This window comes from Leptopilina heterotoma, unplaced genomic scaffold (genome assembly GCF_015476425.1).
Source record: "Leptopilina heterotoma isolate Lh14 unplaced genomic scaffold, ASM1547642v1 Lhet_92, whole genome shotgun sequence".
Classification (NCBI taxonomy): Eukaryota; Metazoa; Arthropoda; class Insecta; order Hymenoptera; family Figitidae; genus Leptopilina; species Leptopilina heterotoma.
The window spans coordinates 2,367,201-2,387,991 of NW_025111199.1; the positions used below are offsets into that span (position 1 = coordinate 2,367,201).

The 20,791-nt window shown below is 30.6% G+C and overlaps 2 protein-coding genes across 5 annotated transcripts in view; one reads left to right on the plus strand and one right to left on the minus strand.

Moving 5' to 3' along the window:
* LOC122511957 (laccase-5-like) overlaps positions 1-8,862 on the plus strand; it is a 77,939-nt gene extending 69,077 nt beyond the window's left edge. Inside the window, exons 6-10 of the mRNA XM_043627534.1 lie at positions 2,350-2,534; positions 3,329-3,524; positions 3,879-4,091; positions 4,285-4,515; positions 4,835-8,862. Coding sequence (XP_043483469.1) covers positions 2,350-2,534; positions 3,329-3,524; positions 3,879-4,091; positions 4,285-4,515; positions 4,835-5,007 — 998 coding nt within the window. The 3' untranslated portion in view covers positions 5,008-8,862. The remainder of the gene's footprint in view (positions 1-2,349; positions 2,535-3,328; positions 3,525-3,878; positions 4,092-4,284; positions 4,516-4,834) is intronic.
* Positions 8,863-12,534: 3,672 nt separating this feature from the next.
* On the minus strand, positions 12,535-19,368 carry LOC122511959. Of its 4 annotated transcripts, none has more exons than XR_006302570.1 (4): positions 19,107-19,368; positions 15,276-15,408; positions 14,846-14,925; positions 12,535-13,538 (listed from the first exon to the last, which is right to left on the minus strand). XR_006302570.1 is itself a non-coding variant. In XM_043627537.1 (3 exons), the coding sequence occupies exons 1-3, from the start codon at positions 19,276-19,278 to the stop codon at positions 13,209-13,211; spliced, it is 582 nt and encodes a 193-aa protein (XP_043483472.1). In that variant the 5' UTR covers positions 19,279-19,368; the 3' UTR covers positions 12,535-13,208. The 4 variants fall into 4 exon arrangements, 1 of the variants encoding a protein (XP_043483472.1); XR_006302571.1 differs by lacking the exon at positions 19,107-19,368 and adding an exon at positions 16,160-17,821; XR_006302572.1 differs by lacking the exon at positions 19,107-19,368 and adding an exon at positions 16,049-16,177.
* Positions 19,369-20,791: the final 1,423 nt, after the last annotated feature.

The window sequence follows — 20,791 nt, forward strand, 5'->3', positions numbered from 1 at the left end:
CCCTTATAGGTGGAGAAAATGGGACACTTTCCAATGTTATATTTTAAAATATTCTGTTTAAACATATTATAATAGATATTTATCATTTATGTCATGAATAATCAAATAAATACATAGAAACAATTGTATTATATCTTTATTAATTGTATCAAAATATCTATTACAATATTTAGAAATTACAAAGTAAGCAGCCATTTGTTTACGGTAATTTTTGTGACACGAGTGGAAGTCGAGGGCGCACAGAGACCGAAACGAGTGTCACAAAATTCATCGTAAACAAATTAGCTGCCTTTATTCCCATGTTACTTACGGTATTTTTTATTCCTAATGCACAAAAGTGACGATTTCAGATAGCAGACGACAGGGAGTAAAAGTCATTCACTTGTTCGACTTGTATGAAAATGGTCGACATTTTCATACGGTCGAACAAATGAGTGACTTTACTTCCTGTCGTCAACTATCTAAAAGCGCCATTTTTGTGCATGTGGTATAAAAAAATATTTTTTGGGCGATAGTTTGTCAGAAGTAATATAACAAATAAAATTTAAAAATAAAAATTATAATTTTGTTAAATTACTAATTTTAATCAATTTCTTACTCTTTGAAGACTGCGCGCGTAAGCTTTTAGGAGCATCTAGAATATATTTTCTAATGTATTGACTGTTATTTAAATGTTGTACAACATCGGTAATTTTTAAATTCGAATCATCTTCAAGTTTGTCAATTATAACTGAAAACCAAAAATATTTCAAAATTTATTGATCATATTTTCAACTAAAAAATGTAACCAATAACCCTGAGAGAGATAAGTAACTCGCAAACATATCTTTGCGTCTTTAGCCTTTGTTAACAAAGCATCATTTATTTTTACGCCAGCAAACATAACCTACAAAAGAAACATTCGATATTAAGAACAAACAGTACATGTTTAAAAATCTTCTAAAAGATGTTATAATCATTTACCATTGCATTTGGATCACCCAATGCATCTGCAGCTGCAATATCGGGATTTCCACATTTATATGATAATTCTTCAACTTTTTTTAACATCAACACATTCTTTAACAATATTCGTTTTTAAATGTTGAAGTACACTAGTATTTATATTTTCCAGATGCTTATTAATTATTTTTAATTCATTTATTTTTGCCCTGCTCGACACACCAATCTTGTAGTATGTCTACACTCCTGCGCCAACCACTCCAGTTCCCTCCTGCATTGGCCTTGAATAATAAGTCAAAGCTACTAAGTCATCCGTATAGGCCACCTCTTTGATACATATGCCCTGGTGTCTTTTCAATGAGATATACATTGTCAGATTCCAGAATTCAGGTCCAAGCTGGTTACAAGTCTGTATAAGCTAACTTCACAGTTCCTTTCTCTCAATTGAGACAACACTGTGTCCCACTTCACATTATCAAATTCTCCCGTGATATCAAAAAGGGCTCCTCAACCATCTTCTGCATATCAACAATGGCATCCACAGTTGATTTGCCTTTTCTAAAGCCAAATTGCTTTTCAGATGAGTGAAGTTGGTGATTTAACCAAGGAGCAAGAGAAACCTTAAAACGTTTTTCCAGGACCTTGATGAGTGTCGATAGAACACTCAGCAAGGTGTCTCTCCTATAGGTGTATAGGATAATCAGTCGTATGGCAATTAGTTTTAATTTACAGGCCTGATTTAAACTCACTCCATTTCTCATATTTAATGATAAATCGAAGCATATTGTTTTTCTCGGGCATAGGCAGACTCCCAAAGACATTAACCAGCGCTCTATGATTGCTGGATTCGATATCATCAATCATAGTGGTTTTTATGTGTTTTGTTAATAAAATAGGAATCAACTAAAGCTAAGTCGATATTCCTACTACACCCTTTATATGTACAGAGGTTTCCGGAGCCACCTACCGCATAAAAATCCCGTTTCGAGGTGAATGCCTCCAACTGTTCTCTTCTGGTATCAGCATATTCAGTATTGCTGCATCACAAAGGTGATACAGCATTCGCATCTAAACCAATAATAAACTTTCTGCTACCAATTTTCCGCAGAACAGTTTGCACTGAATTTATACTGTGATATCCGCTGATGGTCCTAATATTAATATGAAAATTTACACCTAGGGTTCATTCGTATTATCTGGCAAAATGTTTTTCGGCCGGGACGAGGCAGAAAGTAATGGCTCATAAATGTCATTACTAAATATTCTAATATTTTAATGTTTTTAATCACAGAAGAATTTATTTTAAAATTTTCTGTGATAAAGCTAATTAATCTTTATTGTCAATATATTGTCAATGATATTCTAATATTTTAAATTATTTATATACTCATATTTCTCTTTACTTAGGTGAACGGTACGATTTCATTGTTAGTGCTGACCAACCAGCTGGAGCTTACTGGATTCAGCTTCGTGGACTTGGAGAGTGTGGAATTAAAAGAGCACAACAGTTAGGAATTTTAAGATACGCAAGAGGTCCGTATCAACCATCAGGACAACCTCCAACCTACGATTTAGGTCTACCTCAAGGCATTGTAAGTATTTCAATAAAAGAAACAATTCATTTTATTCTCTGCTGAATTGTTTAATTTATTTTTTATTTATCCTACTTTGTTTAGAGAATACTTGTTCGATGAAATCTGTAGGTCTTGCATAACAAAAAAATGACAGAGACCATAAAATATTACAGTAGGATCTTTCAATAGTGCAGTTCTGAACAGTGCAGTCATTAGTGAGTTGAGTAGACAAGGGGTTTCGGGGGGTAAAGGGAAAGGGAATCTGTGATGTCAAATACAGTGCCGTCGCTCATTTGATTATTTAGTATAATTTAGTGGTGCCCGGTATTTAGTAGTGGGGGACCCTTAATTTTCTTGACACGGACCTGAATATTTTAGTTTTTGCTTGCTTCGAACAGTGCACAATATTCCCGACGACTGCACTATTGAAAGGTCCTACTGTAAATATAATTAACGTAAGAGACATTAGATGATTTTTATCTTCAAACGAAATTTCGAGAAAAATGCGTTTAAAGTTTCGAAAAGTAAAAACTTATAAACGTGCACTTAAGCTTAATCTGCTAAGCCTGCACCATATAGTAGACTTTCTACATTAATATTGGATTCATTTTCTTCCTTTTGAGCAGTTATAAGCCTTTCTTGGAAACTATTCAAACCCACATTTTCTGTGGTGACAGTATTAATTTGAAAAACTGCAATTATTCATTTATTACATAGCATTGACAATAAAAACAAAAATATCATGTTTCAATTCATATTTTCAAGCATCATTTTAAATTTCATTTTAGTAATAAGCTGAAATTTTATTACAGGTTCTCAATCCATTGGATGCTATTTGTAACCAACCACGAGAAGATGCGATTTGCATTAATCAACTGAAAAATGCACATCATATTGATAAAGGAATTCTTCAAGCTCGACCAGATGTTAAAATATTCTTGCCTTTCCGTTTTCTGTTTTACAGACCAGAAGAAGTCTTCCAACCTAATACATACAACCGATACTTAGGTATGTAATTTTATTTCATCTTTCTCATGTGTTTTATGCTACAAAATGAACATACTTACTATTTTTGATAGTGTTCAAGAATATAAGACGAAGGGAATTTATGTTTTATAATAGTACTTAAAAATTTCTATCTCTATTTCAGAGATAAACTAATTTTGTGCATAGTTGGAGTTTGTGACTACAAAAAGACTTCAAAGCACTTTGTTAATTAAAGAGAATTATAGAATATTCTTGGTTATTGATATTAAATTTCTGTAGTCATGTTTCTGATCAACAACACTAAAAGTCCTTATAGGCATAAACATTTATTGTAATTACTACAGAAGTTTTAAATATTTTTGTTTTTCATTTCAGTTGCTCCATCAGGCGATCATGTCATATCTCTTGTAGATGAGATTTCATTTACTTTCCCACCAGCTCCACCAATTTCTCAAATTGACGATATTCCACCAGAACAGTTTTGTAATGGAGACAATAGACCAGCTGACTGTGGAGCTAACTGCATGTGCACACATAAAGTTGATATCCCATACAATGCAATTGTTGAAGTTGTTCTTGTAGATGAAGGTTTGTAATTTGTATAATATATTTAATTTTATTATTGATAAGACAATGGTTAAACATAATGTGTACATTAGGAACATAAATGTTTAAACATCAGATTTTTTATTTTCGGCCTTTAATTGACCTCTAAATAGTTTGATTTATAAATTTGTACACTTCTTCATTTAAATTAATATAACACATTTAAATATTACAGTTCAACAGCCAAATTTGTCTCATCCTTTCCATTTGCATGGTTATGCTTTCAATGTAATTGGAATGGGTCGTTCACCAGATAGAAATGTTAAGAAAATCAATTTGAAGCATGCCCTTGATCTTGACAGACGAGGTCTTCTACATCGTGAATTCAATTTACCTCCGGCAAAGGACACTATAGCAGTTCCAAATAACGGATACGTTGTGTTTAGATTTAGAGCAGATAATCCAGGTAATTATATTTTTTAAATACAGATTGTATTAAATAGAACGTTCATTATATTAACAGGTAATACCACACGAGAGTCAGGAAAAAGATCTATCTTTGATCTTCAAGTACGTTAAGATAATCATATATCTGAGAGACACTCAGAAATATATATAGATGATAATCGGAATTTTGTATGCTTTATATATTTTCTATAAAGTTATTTTCAAAACTTCTATTTAAGCTAATATTATTTTAATTTAAATTTTTTAAATATATTTGCTTGTTAAATTATTTTTAATGAAATGTATAAAAATTAACGTACTTTTTATTATTCTTGCAGGATATTGGCTTTTCCATTGCCATTTTCTCTTCCACATCGTCATTGGTATGAATTTAATTCTGCATGTTGGAACGCATGCAGATTTACCTCCAGTTCCACCAAACTTCCCAACTTGTGGTGATCACTTACCTCCAATCACACCACCACTTCCTATTGAGTCTTCCTATAACTGATCTCAATAAGTTCGCAATAAACCAATAAATATAATAACGGTCGAAGAGAACTTAACAATTACAACATATATCGATAATGCCATTCATAACATCACTTAATTTAACTTCACTTAACTTCAAAATTTTACATATTATAGAATTCGGAAAAATTATGTTTAGTTAATGACTCCCACCTCAATGATTTATAAAATGCTTATATAGAATAAGGTGCAACGTGCACATGAAATTTTTTTTTAAATTTATATCTTTTTTATTGAAAATAGATGCATAATGGCCTCTAGAAATCTGTAGTTCAATAATATTTAAATAATTGATACACTAAAAATTTGTAAACCGTTTACGGAACTATTTTATATCAATTCCTTAAACAATTAGTTTTAAATTGCCGTTATTCTAAGTAGAAAAATACTCTAATATATGACTTATCAATTTAAAGTTAACTAGACAGACTAGACCTTTTTTTTATTTTATTTTCAGGTCCTTTTTTATAATTTTAAATTACAAAATAATTTTGTGATTCAATGGTACCGATGATAAAGGTTAAAGTAGAAAAGAATTAATTTTTTATCTAAAACAGTTGTCAAAGTATTATTTATATTCTAACCTTGTTGTCCAATGCATTTAATTTATTTTAATAGACGAATTTTTTATTAAGTAGAAGTTCTCCATCGGCAGTGTGACATGGGATAACTTTATGGCATCCTTAAGATGTCTATATCGGTTCAAAAGAAGTCTAAAAGAAATCTTATTTCATAGAGACATCCTTGGGACATAGGATCTCTTTTGGGTTTCTTTCGAACGAACATAAAGGTCATAAAGACATTCCATGTCCCAGTGCTCACAGAGTTGTTAATTATACAAGCTATTCGAGTAATTTTCTTTATTTTTTACCTCGAACTTTAATTTCAATCGTAATAAATATTTATTTTTTGCATTTATTTTGTCTATAAAAGTAATAAATTCAGCAGAATTTCAATTAGCACATATGTTGTATTCTGTTTAAAAATTATTTTATATTTTTTTAACTCTTCACTTGTGAAGATTCTTTTACAAGCTCATCATCAAGTACATACATTTATTGTCATGAACTTGTTTTTCACCAGTTCCTGCATTTAATCGACAAGCGATGAACAAAGAAAATTGAATCAGTCAAAGTATAGATGAAACCGTAAATAATCATGTACGCAAAATTTTTAGTATAAGATACTTCTACGTGTTCATGTACATCTACTTATACCAGTATTTAAATGATCAAAATAATTTTTTTTTTAAATGAACAAAAAATGTTTGTCGACATTTAGGATCAGCATTTACAACTGCGCAGTTTTCAATATCATAATATCAACTCTTTTCTATTATTTTTCTACTACTAGGTACCACACGTTACAATTTGAGAAATAAATAATTTTTAGTTATCGATTGTACTTTTTGTAATAATCAATATAATTTAGTCTGTAAATTACAGACAGATACTCATTTAAAACTTTTACCTATGACATAGAATCTCATTCATCTGATTCATATCAGACTAGATTATAATGAATTACACAAATTACAAAAATCTGCGGATTATTATTATTATTTAACTGTCACTAAAATGCATAATTAATTATTTTTTTACTAAATATGTTCTGAATTGATTAATCACTGAACATTTTAATTTACATTAATAATTTTTCTCTTCTGAATAAGTTAAAATTTTCATACTTAATGTTATATATTATTACAGGGTAGATTCGAAAATCCTTAATACAATGGTAGTCGGACCAGTGATTTGCTCATTTTCAAAATAACAATAATTTAATTTTAAATTCAAAATTTTCATTTTGGAAAAAACTATTTAAACCAAAGGTATGAAATTAAGAAATCTTTTAAAGGAAAAACTGTTTTAATTTAAAGTATTTTTGTACCATTTCTAATTTCTAAGAAGAACAAAAAAAAAGATTTGAAAAAACGATTTGCTAAAATTTTTTCATTTTATTTTACTTGCAAAATAGTTATAGTCCAGAGTTCACATTCTGCAATAAAAATCTCAGATGCTAGGATCTATGGGTTGAACTGGCTTTATACACGTCGTCTGTTGTCTTATTACAAAATAAAGTAAAGGTACCGTCCCATGATGGCGTGAAAGCGTCGGCGTGAAGCGTAAACCATGTGAGAGAGTGAGAACGTGATATCTGTTCATCTCTTTCTATCGCACGATTTCTGCTTTACGCCGACGCTTTAACGCCGTCATGGGACGGTACCTTAACATTTTACCTCCCTAATAAAAAATTATAAAAGAAATAATATTTTTAAAAATCGTCAATTTTAACTCATTCAGATGTAGAGAATTATCAATACGCATAATACGAAAAGTAAAACTTATACAGTAAATTTACTTTACACATTGTACATCGAAATCAAGCTGTAAACTTATACTCTATGTCGAATGTATACTTACAGTAATATTACTGTTAAGTTAATAAAAGCTTACTGTAATATATACAATTTTAATTAAAACTACTTCAAAATCGGACCATAAATATTTATATTCATTTCATGATCACTACAATTTTTCATAGAGATTTATAAGAGATAAAAAATGAAGATATTTTATAGTAATCTTTTATTAATTTTATAATGAGTATTGAAAACTTATTGAGAGAACTTATTGTATAAGACTACAGTGAACTTTAAATGCAAGCTTATAGTGAGGCCGATGTTTAAAGCTCACTATGAGGTTATCATGAATTTTATAGTGAAGTTCATTAATTCATTTGCAAGTGTTTGTTATAAGCATTAGTAAATTCTTATGCTATTTAAAAAAAGATATTTAAAAAACTCATAAAAATATTATTGGATGATCTAGCTTAACGTAGTATTGGATTAGCGTGCCTCTTGCACTTTGCTAACATGATGAAAAACATAAAAAAATAAGTATTTCAAATTAATACCCCAACATGCATAGTATAGAAGGTTTATTGACAAATTAAAAGTATATCTCCTGCTTTAATTAATTATATTTTGAGAAATGGTTTGTTACTTGACGAGTTTGTTATTAATTAAGTAGAAATATTTTTTTATTGTAAATTATATATTTTGTTCGCCTTGGATCAAACTATTTCTCAAAAAGGTTTAGAAAATAAATGTATAGGTGGAATTTATTCGGAAAATGGTTCAAATTATTAGGATTTGATTCATTTTGTTTATATTTATGTAAATTCAAAATAATTATATAGAATATGATTTAAATATTGATGCTTATACTATATACTTTGTAAGTATTTAATTATTGCTTATTAAATCCATTAACAATAATTGTGTTTAAAAAGTTAATTAATATTTATTATAATAATATATTTTCTAATTACCTTAAAGCCTATAGAAAAAAATAACTTTTAAATATTCATATGTTTGAGCTGTTAATCTATAATTGATTTATACATTTTTTTATCTATTTTTATTAACTGCATAAAAATGGTTTTAATAAAATATAATTAAATAAAATGGAAAAAATATATTATCTCAAATGATTCATTTAATTGTCATATTGACCTATGGTGCTATATTTTATGAGTAATTGTTATAAGAACGAGAACAAATACAGAAAATTCAAGAAACAATTAAACATAGGGCAAATACTAACGAAACTAACGTAATAGTAAAAATGTATTAGAGGAGTGATGTAAATAATTTTGTATGTAGTATAGTCATTGCGTTGAAACTCATATTACGACCATCACATCTTAAGATTGAAAAATGAAAAAAACTGAGTCTATAGTTATAAATATGAACAGACATTTTATATATCAAATTGATTCAAAATGGTTTGTTTTCTTATAAATTAATTCGACGAATGACAAAAGTTACTGTTGTAAAATATATTTAATAAAATAATATTTTTGTTACTTATGATACAAATAAGTATATTTTCTTCCAGTCAATTTAGTTTTCAGAAAATTTCTACATAATATTTTTCTTTACAATATCTAACTACAACATTCTTCAAAATTTTGCGCCTACAGAACGACTTGAAAATTAGATGTAATCGCATTTGCCTGGAACACCCGTGTAATGGTTTTCCCGACAGAGGAGAGGGAAACTGTATCAACGGAGTCTCACCACCGAGATGTACTATAATTTTTAGTTGCTTATTATGAAAATGAAATGAAAAAATTTAAATTTCAAGTAATATGAAACTTTTTTAAAATCAGAATGCTTTGCGGTTGACTCCCCTCGCCTCCCACTCCTTGGGGAGGCTTTTGTAAGAATTCCGCCCGGTAAGAAGCGTAAAATAAAAAAAGTCTAGAAAATATGCTTGAAAACGAGAATTTTGAATTATTCTGAATACGCGAATTTACCTCGGAGTTCTATTCCACGGGAACCATCAAAATTTCAGAAAAATCAATTCTTCTCTATTGCTCTCGTCGATCGGAAGATAGAAAAGAATTCAAATTTTCTATTTTTCCTAATACGCAAAGTTTTATGGTATTACAAGTTCTTGAAAAAAATATGAAGTTCTATTCTTTTGAATTGACTGCTAACGATTCTAGGTAGTCAATTCAAAAGATTAGAATGTTCGACGAGTAAATCTGAAATGTTTATTATATTCTCAATTGACTGCATCGAAATTCAGAAGCGCATTAGAAGGAATAGAACTTTTGACAAACAATTTGAAAAAAACCTAATTTTTCTAATTGCCTGTAAGAGCTCCTGTAGTTATTGTCTTAAAATAAAACGCAGTGACAGCTATGTTTCGCGTCGTGTGAATTTCATTGTAATGTCAGTGCTAAACAGCTAAACTATTAAAATTAAATATTAAAACTACTGAAAATATGGTTATAAAAGACGCAACGTGCTTACGATAAAATATAAAATGCTCTTATTGAAAGAAATTTTCAAGTGTTAAATGTTTAAGTCAAGTTTTGAAACCTAACCTCACTTTCTAGTGGAATCTTGAGTGGCAGTGAGTTAATTCAGAGGAAGAGAAATTTCTACTGATTTGCTGTACTTTCTCATTCTTTTGAATGCGCGTTTCATATTTTTGTGAAGTCAATTCAGAATAATAGACTTTTCTGAAATTTTGGTCGTTTCTGTGGAATAGAGCTCCAAGGTAAATTCACCTATTAAGAAGAATACAACTTTTGAATTCTTTTCAATTCTTTGCTTCTTACCGGGCCTAGCCTCTCACATTTTGGGTCCTTTTTGAATAGGTCCCCTTGTCTTAAACTTTTTGAGACATTTGCGATGTGATTGCTGTTGGTTTTCCATTTTTTATGTTTGGAATTTTTTGACGAACATGGTAAATCGATTCAACGGTTCAAATTACTTTTATTTATTTCGAAAATCTATGTTCTTTATAGTCATTTTGAGTATCGCTTTATAACTAATTTCGCTTGTAAAATTATTACAAAAAATTGACTTTTCTGTATTTAGGGAATGGCTGGAGAATTTTTAAATCTAGAATTTAAAAACCTCTTTTTCTACTATGCTCTACTTTACTGAAGAAAATAACAAACGTAGTTTCAAACTTAAATTCAAATTAAATTAAATAACTAATAATTAAATTGTTAGTTTTCAATTAAATTTAAATTTAACCAGTGAAACGATTCACTATATTCGTCAAACAACTAAAGTACGAATTAGAATAGCTTCTGTCAGTTTAGGTAAAAATAGACTTTCCCGTACAGTTTCTCTTTTAAGATCAGATTCTGCACCATCACAAGTGCCATTCCCATGCGCTGTAGAATGAAAATGCCAATCAGCCTAACATCAAAGTCTTTTTCGTGATTCACTAGGTTACACATTTGGAATCGATCTTTGAAGTGCTGTTTTAAACCATCGTTGGAGTAAAAAATCTTTTTCACATTTACACGTTTTTTATTTCAGGTAACAACAGTGTTTGAACAAAGCAAACAGCTGCTGCATCGTGAGTAGTGCTGTCTGACATAAACACTAAGATTTTGTGCTTAATTTAATAACCTTCCAGGAAGTAATAAACAACACACTGCTCGTTGTTGTAGTGGAAACCTTTCGTTGCGTCTTGAACCACATATTTATAATTTTTAGCAAAATCTATTGTGACCAATATTTCACTAGCAAAAAAGTTCTGCTTTCAAAGTATTGAGTTTATTATTTTGCTATAAAAACATGTTATATGTTACCCTATAACGGAAATAATTTTTTATACTGTAACGATGTTTCCTTTTTCTTGGTGGTTCTTGTCACCGAAACGTTACAAAAATGGTAACAAATACCGATGTACGAGTCCTACAATTCGTTCTCGTAAAGTATCAGCGATGATCCGCTTTAGGTAACTTCCACGGCGCCAGGTAGGTGAACTACCCGGATCACGATGGTAATAATAAAATAAGAACTTTCCGGCAGGCTAGCTCTTATCCGAGTTCAAGAGTTGTCCCTCGGATACACCATACATCGGTGTTATTGCTACGATAACGAGGAAGAGACGGATGTGGCTGCTACAACTTAAAAGCGCTAAAAAGTTACAATATAATTTATTAACAATTGCTAATAAACTGAAGATAACCTTCGATAAAAAAATTAATTTCCATCTCCTGCTGATTACCGACTGTGGATACTTTTTATTAATTGTGAATTAAATCAATTTTGAAGACTGATATAATAATTGGAATTGTTCCAATAATAGCTTAGGGACAATAAATCATTTTTTTAAACCAATTGTTAATAAGCAAAAGATAAAGTTGGATCAAAAATTAATTTTTCATCTTCTGCTGATTATCAACTATGGTTACTTTTTATTAATTGTGAATTGAATTAATTTTGAAAACCCAGATATTAATTAAAATTGTTCTCGTAATAGCTAAGGACAAATAAATAATTTTTTTATTAACAATTTGTTAATTAACAAAAGATAAAGTTGGATCAAAAATAATTTTTCATCTTTTGCTGATTATCGGCTGTGGTTACTTTTTATGAATTGTGAATTAAATTAATTTTGATGACCTAGATATTAATTGAAATTGTTCTCGTTATAGCTAAGGACAAATAAATAATTTTTTTATTAACAAGTTGTTAATAAACAAAAGATAAAGTTGGATCAAAAAATAATTTTGTATCTCCTGATGATTATCGGCTGAGGTTACTTTTTATCAAGTGGGAACTAAATTGATTTTGAAGACCCAGATATTAATTGGAATTGTTCCAGTAGTAGCTTAGGACCAATAAATAATTATTTTAACCAATTGTTAATAAACAAAAGGTAAATTTCGATAAAAATTAATTTTTCATCTTTTCCTGATTATTATCGGCTGTGGTTACTTTTTATGAATTGGGAATTAAATTAATTTTGAAGACCCAGATATTAATTGGAATTGTTCCAGTAATAGCTAAGGACCAATAAATCATTTTTAAACCAATTGTTAAAAAACAAAGATAGCTTCGTTAAAAAAATAATTTTTCCTCTTCTGCTAATTATCGGCTAAGGTTACTTTTTATTAATTGTGAATTAAATTAATTTTAAAGACCAAGATATTAATTGGAATTTTTCTAGTAATAGCTTAGGAACAATTACAGTCGGGTCCCTATACTGTTAGATTCCAAACTGTTATGTCCTCAGTAGTGTTATGTTTTTGCATAACCTCCAAGTTCAGAAGTGTTAGGTGACGTCACGTTACGTCACTAATTTTCAGGGCCGTATTCTTAAGACAAAGGAAAAGGGTGCATATACTTCTAGGCCAAACTTGAGGTGTATATATTTACGTTCCTGAAAGGTGCGCAGTAAGCATAATTTGAGCACATAACAGAGCTGAGTCTGGAGAAGTGGGAAATTTCTGAAAATGTAACAGTATGGGGACCCGACTGTAATAATATTGCTGTGGCTGCTACCACTTAAAAGCGCTTAAAAGTTAAAATAAAATTTTCTGTCCGTCAGGATGTTTGTTCAGAAACATCCCAGCAACAATGTAGGTTATTGGCAGTCTATACAAAATAATAGAATTGAAAAGAATTTAATTTAAACGTCTTTGTTTGTCTTTATGTTTTTTCGTTCATAATAGTGTTTAATTGTTGATAAAAATTTGATCGGGAAATTTTATAAAACTCGGTACCCTGATGAAACATTTTAGTATAAAACAAATCACAATACAATAATTGTAAAGCATGTATTATAATTAAACATTTAACTTTTTTAGTATTGTAATCTACAACAACAGATTTTGTCAATAAAAGATTTTACACATTCACATTAAACATTTTTTTGACATTTTATAAAAATTAAATCGACTATTATTTAACATCCTAACATTATTTTTACATTCATAGTTACAGTATTTATATTTTTCACAATGCATGCAGCTTATAAATTTTTTAATACATTTAGTAGATTTTTTTTCTATGTAATTGAATTTGAATTGGATGGTTTCTTCAGTTTCAGAACAAATTGCACTCATGGTAGTGGTGTTTAGATTTATTGGCATTTCTCCAACACACAATTTTAAGAGAACTATTTGTTTGAAATAGTAATTCTTAAGCTTTTGCAATGAAGATATTCCATTGTCATGTTGACTTGTCTAAAACAATAAATTTTATTATTTTATTCATATTTATATTGATTTCTTTTGCTTTTAAATTGAACTGCATTATAAGTGAAAATTCAAGACATTTTGTGATTGGCTCAAAATTTCTGAAGCGTGCAACTAATTTTTTGATGGAGATATTTTTATATTTCATATCAATAATTTTATAGTATTTTTGTACCAAAATATTACCCCAAAATTGTTTTTCCAAAATTTTAATTTTTTTAAGAGTTATTGTTTAAACAATTTTTAAGCATTAAATTATAAAAAAAAATTCTACCATTTTATTTGATGGATTTTAATAAAATGAGATATATACAATAACCCTGCTTTCAAACAAAAAATATTTGTTAAATTTTGTTCATAATTTGTTTAAAATAGCAACAATTATTATAAACGAATAGAAATAAAATAATACGAAATTAGGCGGAGAAGTTTATTTTATTTCTATTTGTTTATAATAATTGTTACTATTTTAAACAAATGTTGAACAAAATTTAACAAATATTTTTTGTTCGAAAGCAGGGTTATTGAATATTACTCATTTCAAATTTTATTAAAATCCATCAAATAGAACGGTAGAAAAAAATGTTTTAATAATTTGATGCTTAAAAATTGTTTAATTAATAACTCTTAAAAAATTTAAATTTTGCAAAAACAACTTTGGGGTCATATTTTGGTACGAAAATAATATAAAATTATTGATATGAAATATAAAAATATCTTTATCGAGAAATTAGTGTCACGCTTCAGAAATTTTGAGCCGATTTTAAATTTTATTACAAATAATAATTTATGTAAACGTATTAGTTCTGCTCCCGTCCGTGTCTTGAATCCAAATCTGGCCACGAAAACCTCCCATCACGTCAGGGTTTTGAGAAAAATGGGGGTAAAAGTCCCAAAAAGCATGTTTTTGGCAGATTTTGAAAATTTCTACCGGACAAATCCGACGTGAATATGATGTCAGATTTTCAAAATTCAAAATGGCGGATCCAATATGGTTAATAACTTTTTTTAAAATCGATTCAATTTTTCTGAAACTTGTTATTTGGAGATTTTCGGGGTCGCTGATTACGAATTTGACATCAGATTTTTTTATTTTGACATCATATTCGTAATCAGCGACCTCAAAAACCTCGAGTAACAATTTCTAAGCCAATTCAATCATTTTTTTGAATATTTGCATTCACGGACAGTGTATTATCAATCATATTTTTTAACATTATATCCCGAACATCTTTCAGAGCGGATTATTTCTATAATAAATAAATACATTTTTCAACTGAATTTGAACTATTTACCTTAATATTAAGATTTCTCTTCGACAGCAAAGAATCAGAAGGTGATGAAATAAAATTCACTTTTGACTTTAGAAGATGACCTGTAATAAAGACATAATCTTATTGTTGTTAATTCGTGCGAATCTTGCATTTCAAAGTAGTACCATATTTACAGTAATCTACAAAAATTTAACAATATAAGAATTTGCAAATACTGTATTAATAAATTAAAATAAAGTAAGCAGTAAATTTTACATATTTTTGATCACGTTTACCTAAACGTATAAAGTAGCTAAAGGTTTAAAATTTCATACGAATTTACTATCGTAATTTGAAGACTTGTGAAATATGCGGAAAACATTCTTTCAAGTAAATCACAAAAATCAAAAGAACTTGAAACAGAAATGACGAAACAATAAAATGTTGAAATAAGCAAAGCATTGTATCTTACAAAATGTAAAAAAGTGCACTGATCCTATGTGAAACACCATTTAACCCTTCTGTGGCCAGGGTTAATATTGATCGATGCTGTTTTGTGCATAGCTCATTAATGTCACATTCTAAAGCAAATTCAGCCCGGCGACCTAAGGAATTCAAACTTTAGCAAAATAACGGTCACCCTATTACATATCAATTTTTGTTCTACTTTAATATTCCGATGGAATTTTAGACATACGTTAACTACAAATAATTTCAAAGTTTTAAGAAAATAACAGCGTAGTCTGCAGGTTGAGACACGCTGTGGTACGCAGGTTCAGACGCGCACGGTGTGAAAGAAGTATTGTCATTAAAATTCACTTTGAGTCTACAATTTTCAAGTATTTTACATTTTCTTCACCTGTAAAAGTTGCAAAGATGAAGAATCCGATTAATTTTTCTTGAACAAAATAAAATATTATCTTTTTGTTCTCTTTTTAAAGTTACTCTTTAATGTAGTAATTTTTTTCTTCAGGCTAAGGCCATCAAAATAAATAAGTAAACAATTAGATTCTGACGTCATTATTCATTTTGTTTTCATTCAAGATAAATTACTATGGGTTTCTCAACGTGCATACCACTTTTTTTTGGTCAAAAATAACATGCTTAAAAAATCAGCCTCCTATTATTTCTAAAGATATTTCCTCTTATAATTTATAACAAGTGTAATATTAGGATATTATTTATTATTAAAATATATTTTGCGTCAAAATAAGAATAGAAATAAATAATCCTAATCATAAATACCAAAAACAGTTTAAATCTTTTAATACAGTCCAGTGATAAAGCCCTGTTTTTGAATTTTTTTTCTTAAAATACTTCTAAAAACGCAAAACACACGGAGGGTGTGGCACGTACCGCCACTGATGCTTCCGCGGTGGCGTTGGAGAAGCTGACAGCGGTGCTCACCCGTGAGAGGCAGTTCACAATTGTAACGCGCCGCAAAGAGAAAGGCAATAGGAAACGCTATTGTTGAGCCTCTTCGACCTGTGGTTCTTATTATCCCTGGTGAAAAATGGACGCGTCCAGTTTCATCTTCACTAAAACCGAGGTGGATGCTGCGAAAGTTCACAGAATGTCAACGTGAAGATTTTACCCGCAAACGCTAGTAAACGGCGGGAGTAACTGTGACTCTCTTATACCCGTCGGGGAGTAGTGACCCCGCTTTGTGCTGAGCTGGTACTTGGGTGATTACGTGCCTTATGGATTTGCAAATTCATTTTGTATTGCCGTACTCCACCTAGCGGAGGTTTGCTAGGCGCCCAAGCTCTTGTTTAGGGGAAAAGTGAGTCGGTGAAGTACTTTGCTGGGCTTCTGCTCCAACATAGCACTATAATTAAAGTTAGGAAGACAATTGTGGTGGATCCACTGATTCATCACCCCCAACTATTAACGATAGCCTCGTTCCCGTGAGATTCCCATGTGAATTCGAAAGATGCGCGAAGGTATGTTTGTTCCGAGGCGGTATTAAGCAACATATACGAAAGATGATGCGGGATGATATCAATGACATGGAAACCTACTGGTCAAGTGTTTTAACACAGGCTATGTCGCGGGTGTTTATCATAACGGTTACCCTATTATATAGGGGCAGGGTTGACCCCAAACGGGGTGTCCAACAGATTGATCCTTTGACTCCACTAATCTTTAATCTCCTAAACCATGGACTGTTAGCTCGTCTTTCAGGGAAGTGGGGGTTAGAGTTGGAAAAAAGTTTACGAACGCTTCTGCCTTTGTGGATGACACTAACCTATATGCGATGACTCCTGATCTGGTCACAACCAAAGATCAAGGTGCGATAGTCATAGATGCGCAGGTTGTTGGCGAGAAGATGGATTTAAGGTCTGCTCACAGCAACAAGGTCCGTTATTACCAAGGTAATGCGGAGATTACCAAGTTTGTGTCTGGAGAGTACGGGATTCCGGTGAACAACATCTCCTTTACGTCAGCCACAATTCATTGGAAAGGGTTTGGTTCCCTTGCTCATCACGGGTTCTGAGCGGCTAGGATTTTGTCCAAAAGGACTTAAAAACTATGTCCTCCATGGTTCTCATAGGTGGACTGGCAGCATTCAACATCTTTAATGTCAGCACCGCGATCGGACCTGGAATTCGCAGAGGAGTCGGGTGACAAAAAAGGAGGCCGTCGGTGGTTTTTGGTACCGCCTGCATACAGGCGTAATACTTTCAGGGACCAGTCATGTACCCTAACTTAATTTTATTATTTTTGTATATGGGTAGATGAGCTAGCGTTTAAAAAAAGCCAAATGCCTCGTCATTGAATTAGTGCTGTAGTGCACTACCCTCGCGGCATGACCATATCTGAACTGTAGAATGGTCTCTAAGTGTGTTTATGTGTAGTGAGTTTGTAAGCTTTTTATTCTTTAGCTCTAGGTAGTACGCATGTTATGACGTAGAATACCACCCATTTTCAGGCGAATGAAAAACGTTTTAAAACATAAAATTTATTGAAACTAACATTTTTTTCTGTTCATTTTTTGAAAGTTGATAAAATTTTGAAAAGAACAAGATATTTCAGAAGCCAATACTTTAATTAGATATTTTTAAAAAATCATCACTTTCAATGTTTTACAAAAATTTGAATAACTTCTAAAATAATGAACGCTTTTTAATGATCTTAGGCTTATTTTAATTTCATTTGCTACACTATACGAATAACTTATAGGCATTAACGTGTAATTTTTTTCTTAGAAAATGCAGGTCGTCTAACCTGGACCGAAAAAATTCAAAAAATTTGAAACAATCTTATTAACAGAAAAATAATTTTTTAATTCAAACTTTTTTATTTTATTCAATTTTCTTGAAAAATGTACACCATATGATGTTTTATATATTTCTAGAATAGTTTTTAGTACAAAAAAATTGTTCCAAATTTTTTGAATTTTTTTGGTCCAAGTTTGACGGTCTGCATTTTGTAAGAAAAAAATTACACGTGAATGCCTATAAGTAATTCTTATAGTGTAGCAAATAACCTTTAAAATAAGCTTAAGATCATTAAAAAGCGTTCATTATTTTAGAAGTTATTCAAATTTTTGTAAAACATTGAAAGTGATGATTTTTTAAAAATATCTAAATAAAATATTGGCCAAATGACTTCTAAAAGATCTTGTTCTTTTCAAAATTTTATCATCTTTCAAAAAATAAAAAAATTTTAGTTTGCATACATTTTATGTGTTAAAATGTTTTTCAATGACCTGAAAATGGGTGTTCTCTCAATTTTGACCGGTAGTGTAATCTTTCAGGAGTGATTAGCGGTTCGGAGTTACGAGGTACGGGTTTAAACTCGCGTATACTTGTGGGCGCACTAATTGTGGTTTAACCACCTTTGGGACATACAACTTCACTGCAATAACGATGATCGTCTGAATGAAGACGCGATCTCACGAACACTGCTGCATGAGATGATATTTTTCAAAATTTTCCCAATGACATTGATGATTATGACTCATATAGACCCACTTTTACGCGGGAGATGCGTCGGATCAATCGAGTTGGAAGGATACATGGACTAGGTACCTCAATAATACAAGAAGTAGACAATGTGGTCTATGAGCGAGTAGAAGGCCATAATAGGAATGAAGCTCGAAAATTAATTTTGGAGGACCGGATTTTAAATAAACTTCGCCCAGATGAAAACACTAGTTAGCAATCGTAACGAAATGTCTGAAAATGTCATGAATTTTCATTAAATTAGTGTCGTTCTTAGACTATGTTTTGATACCCACAAGATATTATTCATTTATTAAGTCGTTTAAAATTGCATAATTATCAATAAATAAACTTACCTCTTCGTAAATTTAAAGGAAATTGATAACTATTCAATTCTTTCTTGCCTTTTTCAATATCATTAGACACAATTTTCTCCAACACTAAGTCATCTAAAATTGAAAAGTTTTCAAGTTGACAATAAATTTTATTATCAATACCTACAGAGGAATATTTGTTTTCAGTTTCCATTATTTAAATGTAATCACTTTTCTATTTTCTTATATAAAGAAATTCTAGTCTTGAACGTTTGGTAAGGTCTTAACCTCTAAGCACAATAACTGACAATAACTTCAAGAACAATATTAAGCCTACGCACAATAGTTTCGCGAATAGGCCTTAGGGTGCATTTACAACTATATCTGTAGAAAAAGAATTTATCAAAAAATGGTGAAATCGCGTTCACACCGTTCACCTGGTTGTAAAGGTGCTTCTACAATAGCTTTCAAGTACAAAACAAAGCAGGCGAGAGAAAATCATGAGAGTGAAAAGAACAACAATATCTTCCTATCTCTTTTGCACTAAAGGTGCTTCTATACCTCCGGTGGATTGGTCAAGCAATCGGCTCGATGAATTTTCACGGTCGGAAAATGTACTTTCATGGCGGGTATTTTTGAATAAGAAAATGTTGAAAAGGTTTTTACTTGAAAATTTATTTAAAAAAATGATTTTATCATAGAAATTCTGTTGAAATTTATGTTAAAAAACATGTTTTATTTTAAAAGTTATCAAATTTTAATTCAAAATGTTTTAATTTTCCAAAGAAGTGTAAAAAGCCTAATGTTTTTGAAATGCTAGTACAGACGGTACAGACTGTTTGTTATGAATGTACATAACCTAGCGTTGTGTTGTCTGTTCATTATTATTTAATATAATAATAATAAAATCATTAAATTTAGAATATAATATCACAAGCACGACAACACAACGCTAGGTTATGTACATTCATAACAAACAGTCTGTACCGTCTGTACTAGCATTTCAAAAACATTAGGCTTTTTACACTTCTTTGGAAAATTAAAACATTTTGAATTAAAATTTGATAACTTTTAAAATAAAACATGTTTTTTAACATGAATTTCAAAAAAATTTCTATGATAAAATCATTTTTTTAAATAAATTTTCAAGTAAAAACCTTTTCAACATTTACTTATTCAAAAATACCCGCCATGAAAGTACATTTTCCGACCGTGAAAATTCATCGAGCCGATTGCTTGACCAATCCACCGGAGGTATAGAAGCACCTTCATGATTTGAGTGGCCCTTGAAGGGCCAGTCCCATGTTGGCGTAAAACGTCAAAGCGTCGGCGTTAAAGCGTAAATATATGAGATTAAAAAGCAAAAACCTTATATCACTGTCTCGCTCACTCACATACTTTAACGCCGACACTTCAACGCTTTGACGTTTTGACGCCGACATGGGACTGATTATGAATTACGCTGATTACGAATCCGAAGTAAGATTTTTAAACTTCAAAATGGCGGATCCAATATGGCGGACGACTTTTTCGAAAATTAATCCAAATTCCTCGAGTAATCGGGAGTATTTGAGGTCGCTGATTACGAATCCGATGTCAGATTTTCAAAATTTGATAAATTAGAAATGGATCCAATATAGCAGAGGACTTTTTCAAAAATTGATCCAATTTGCCTGAAACTTATTACTCGACGGTCGCTGATTAGGAATCCGATATCAGGTTTTCAT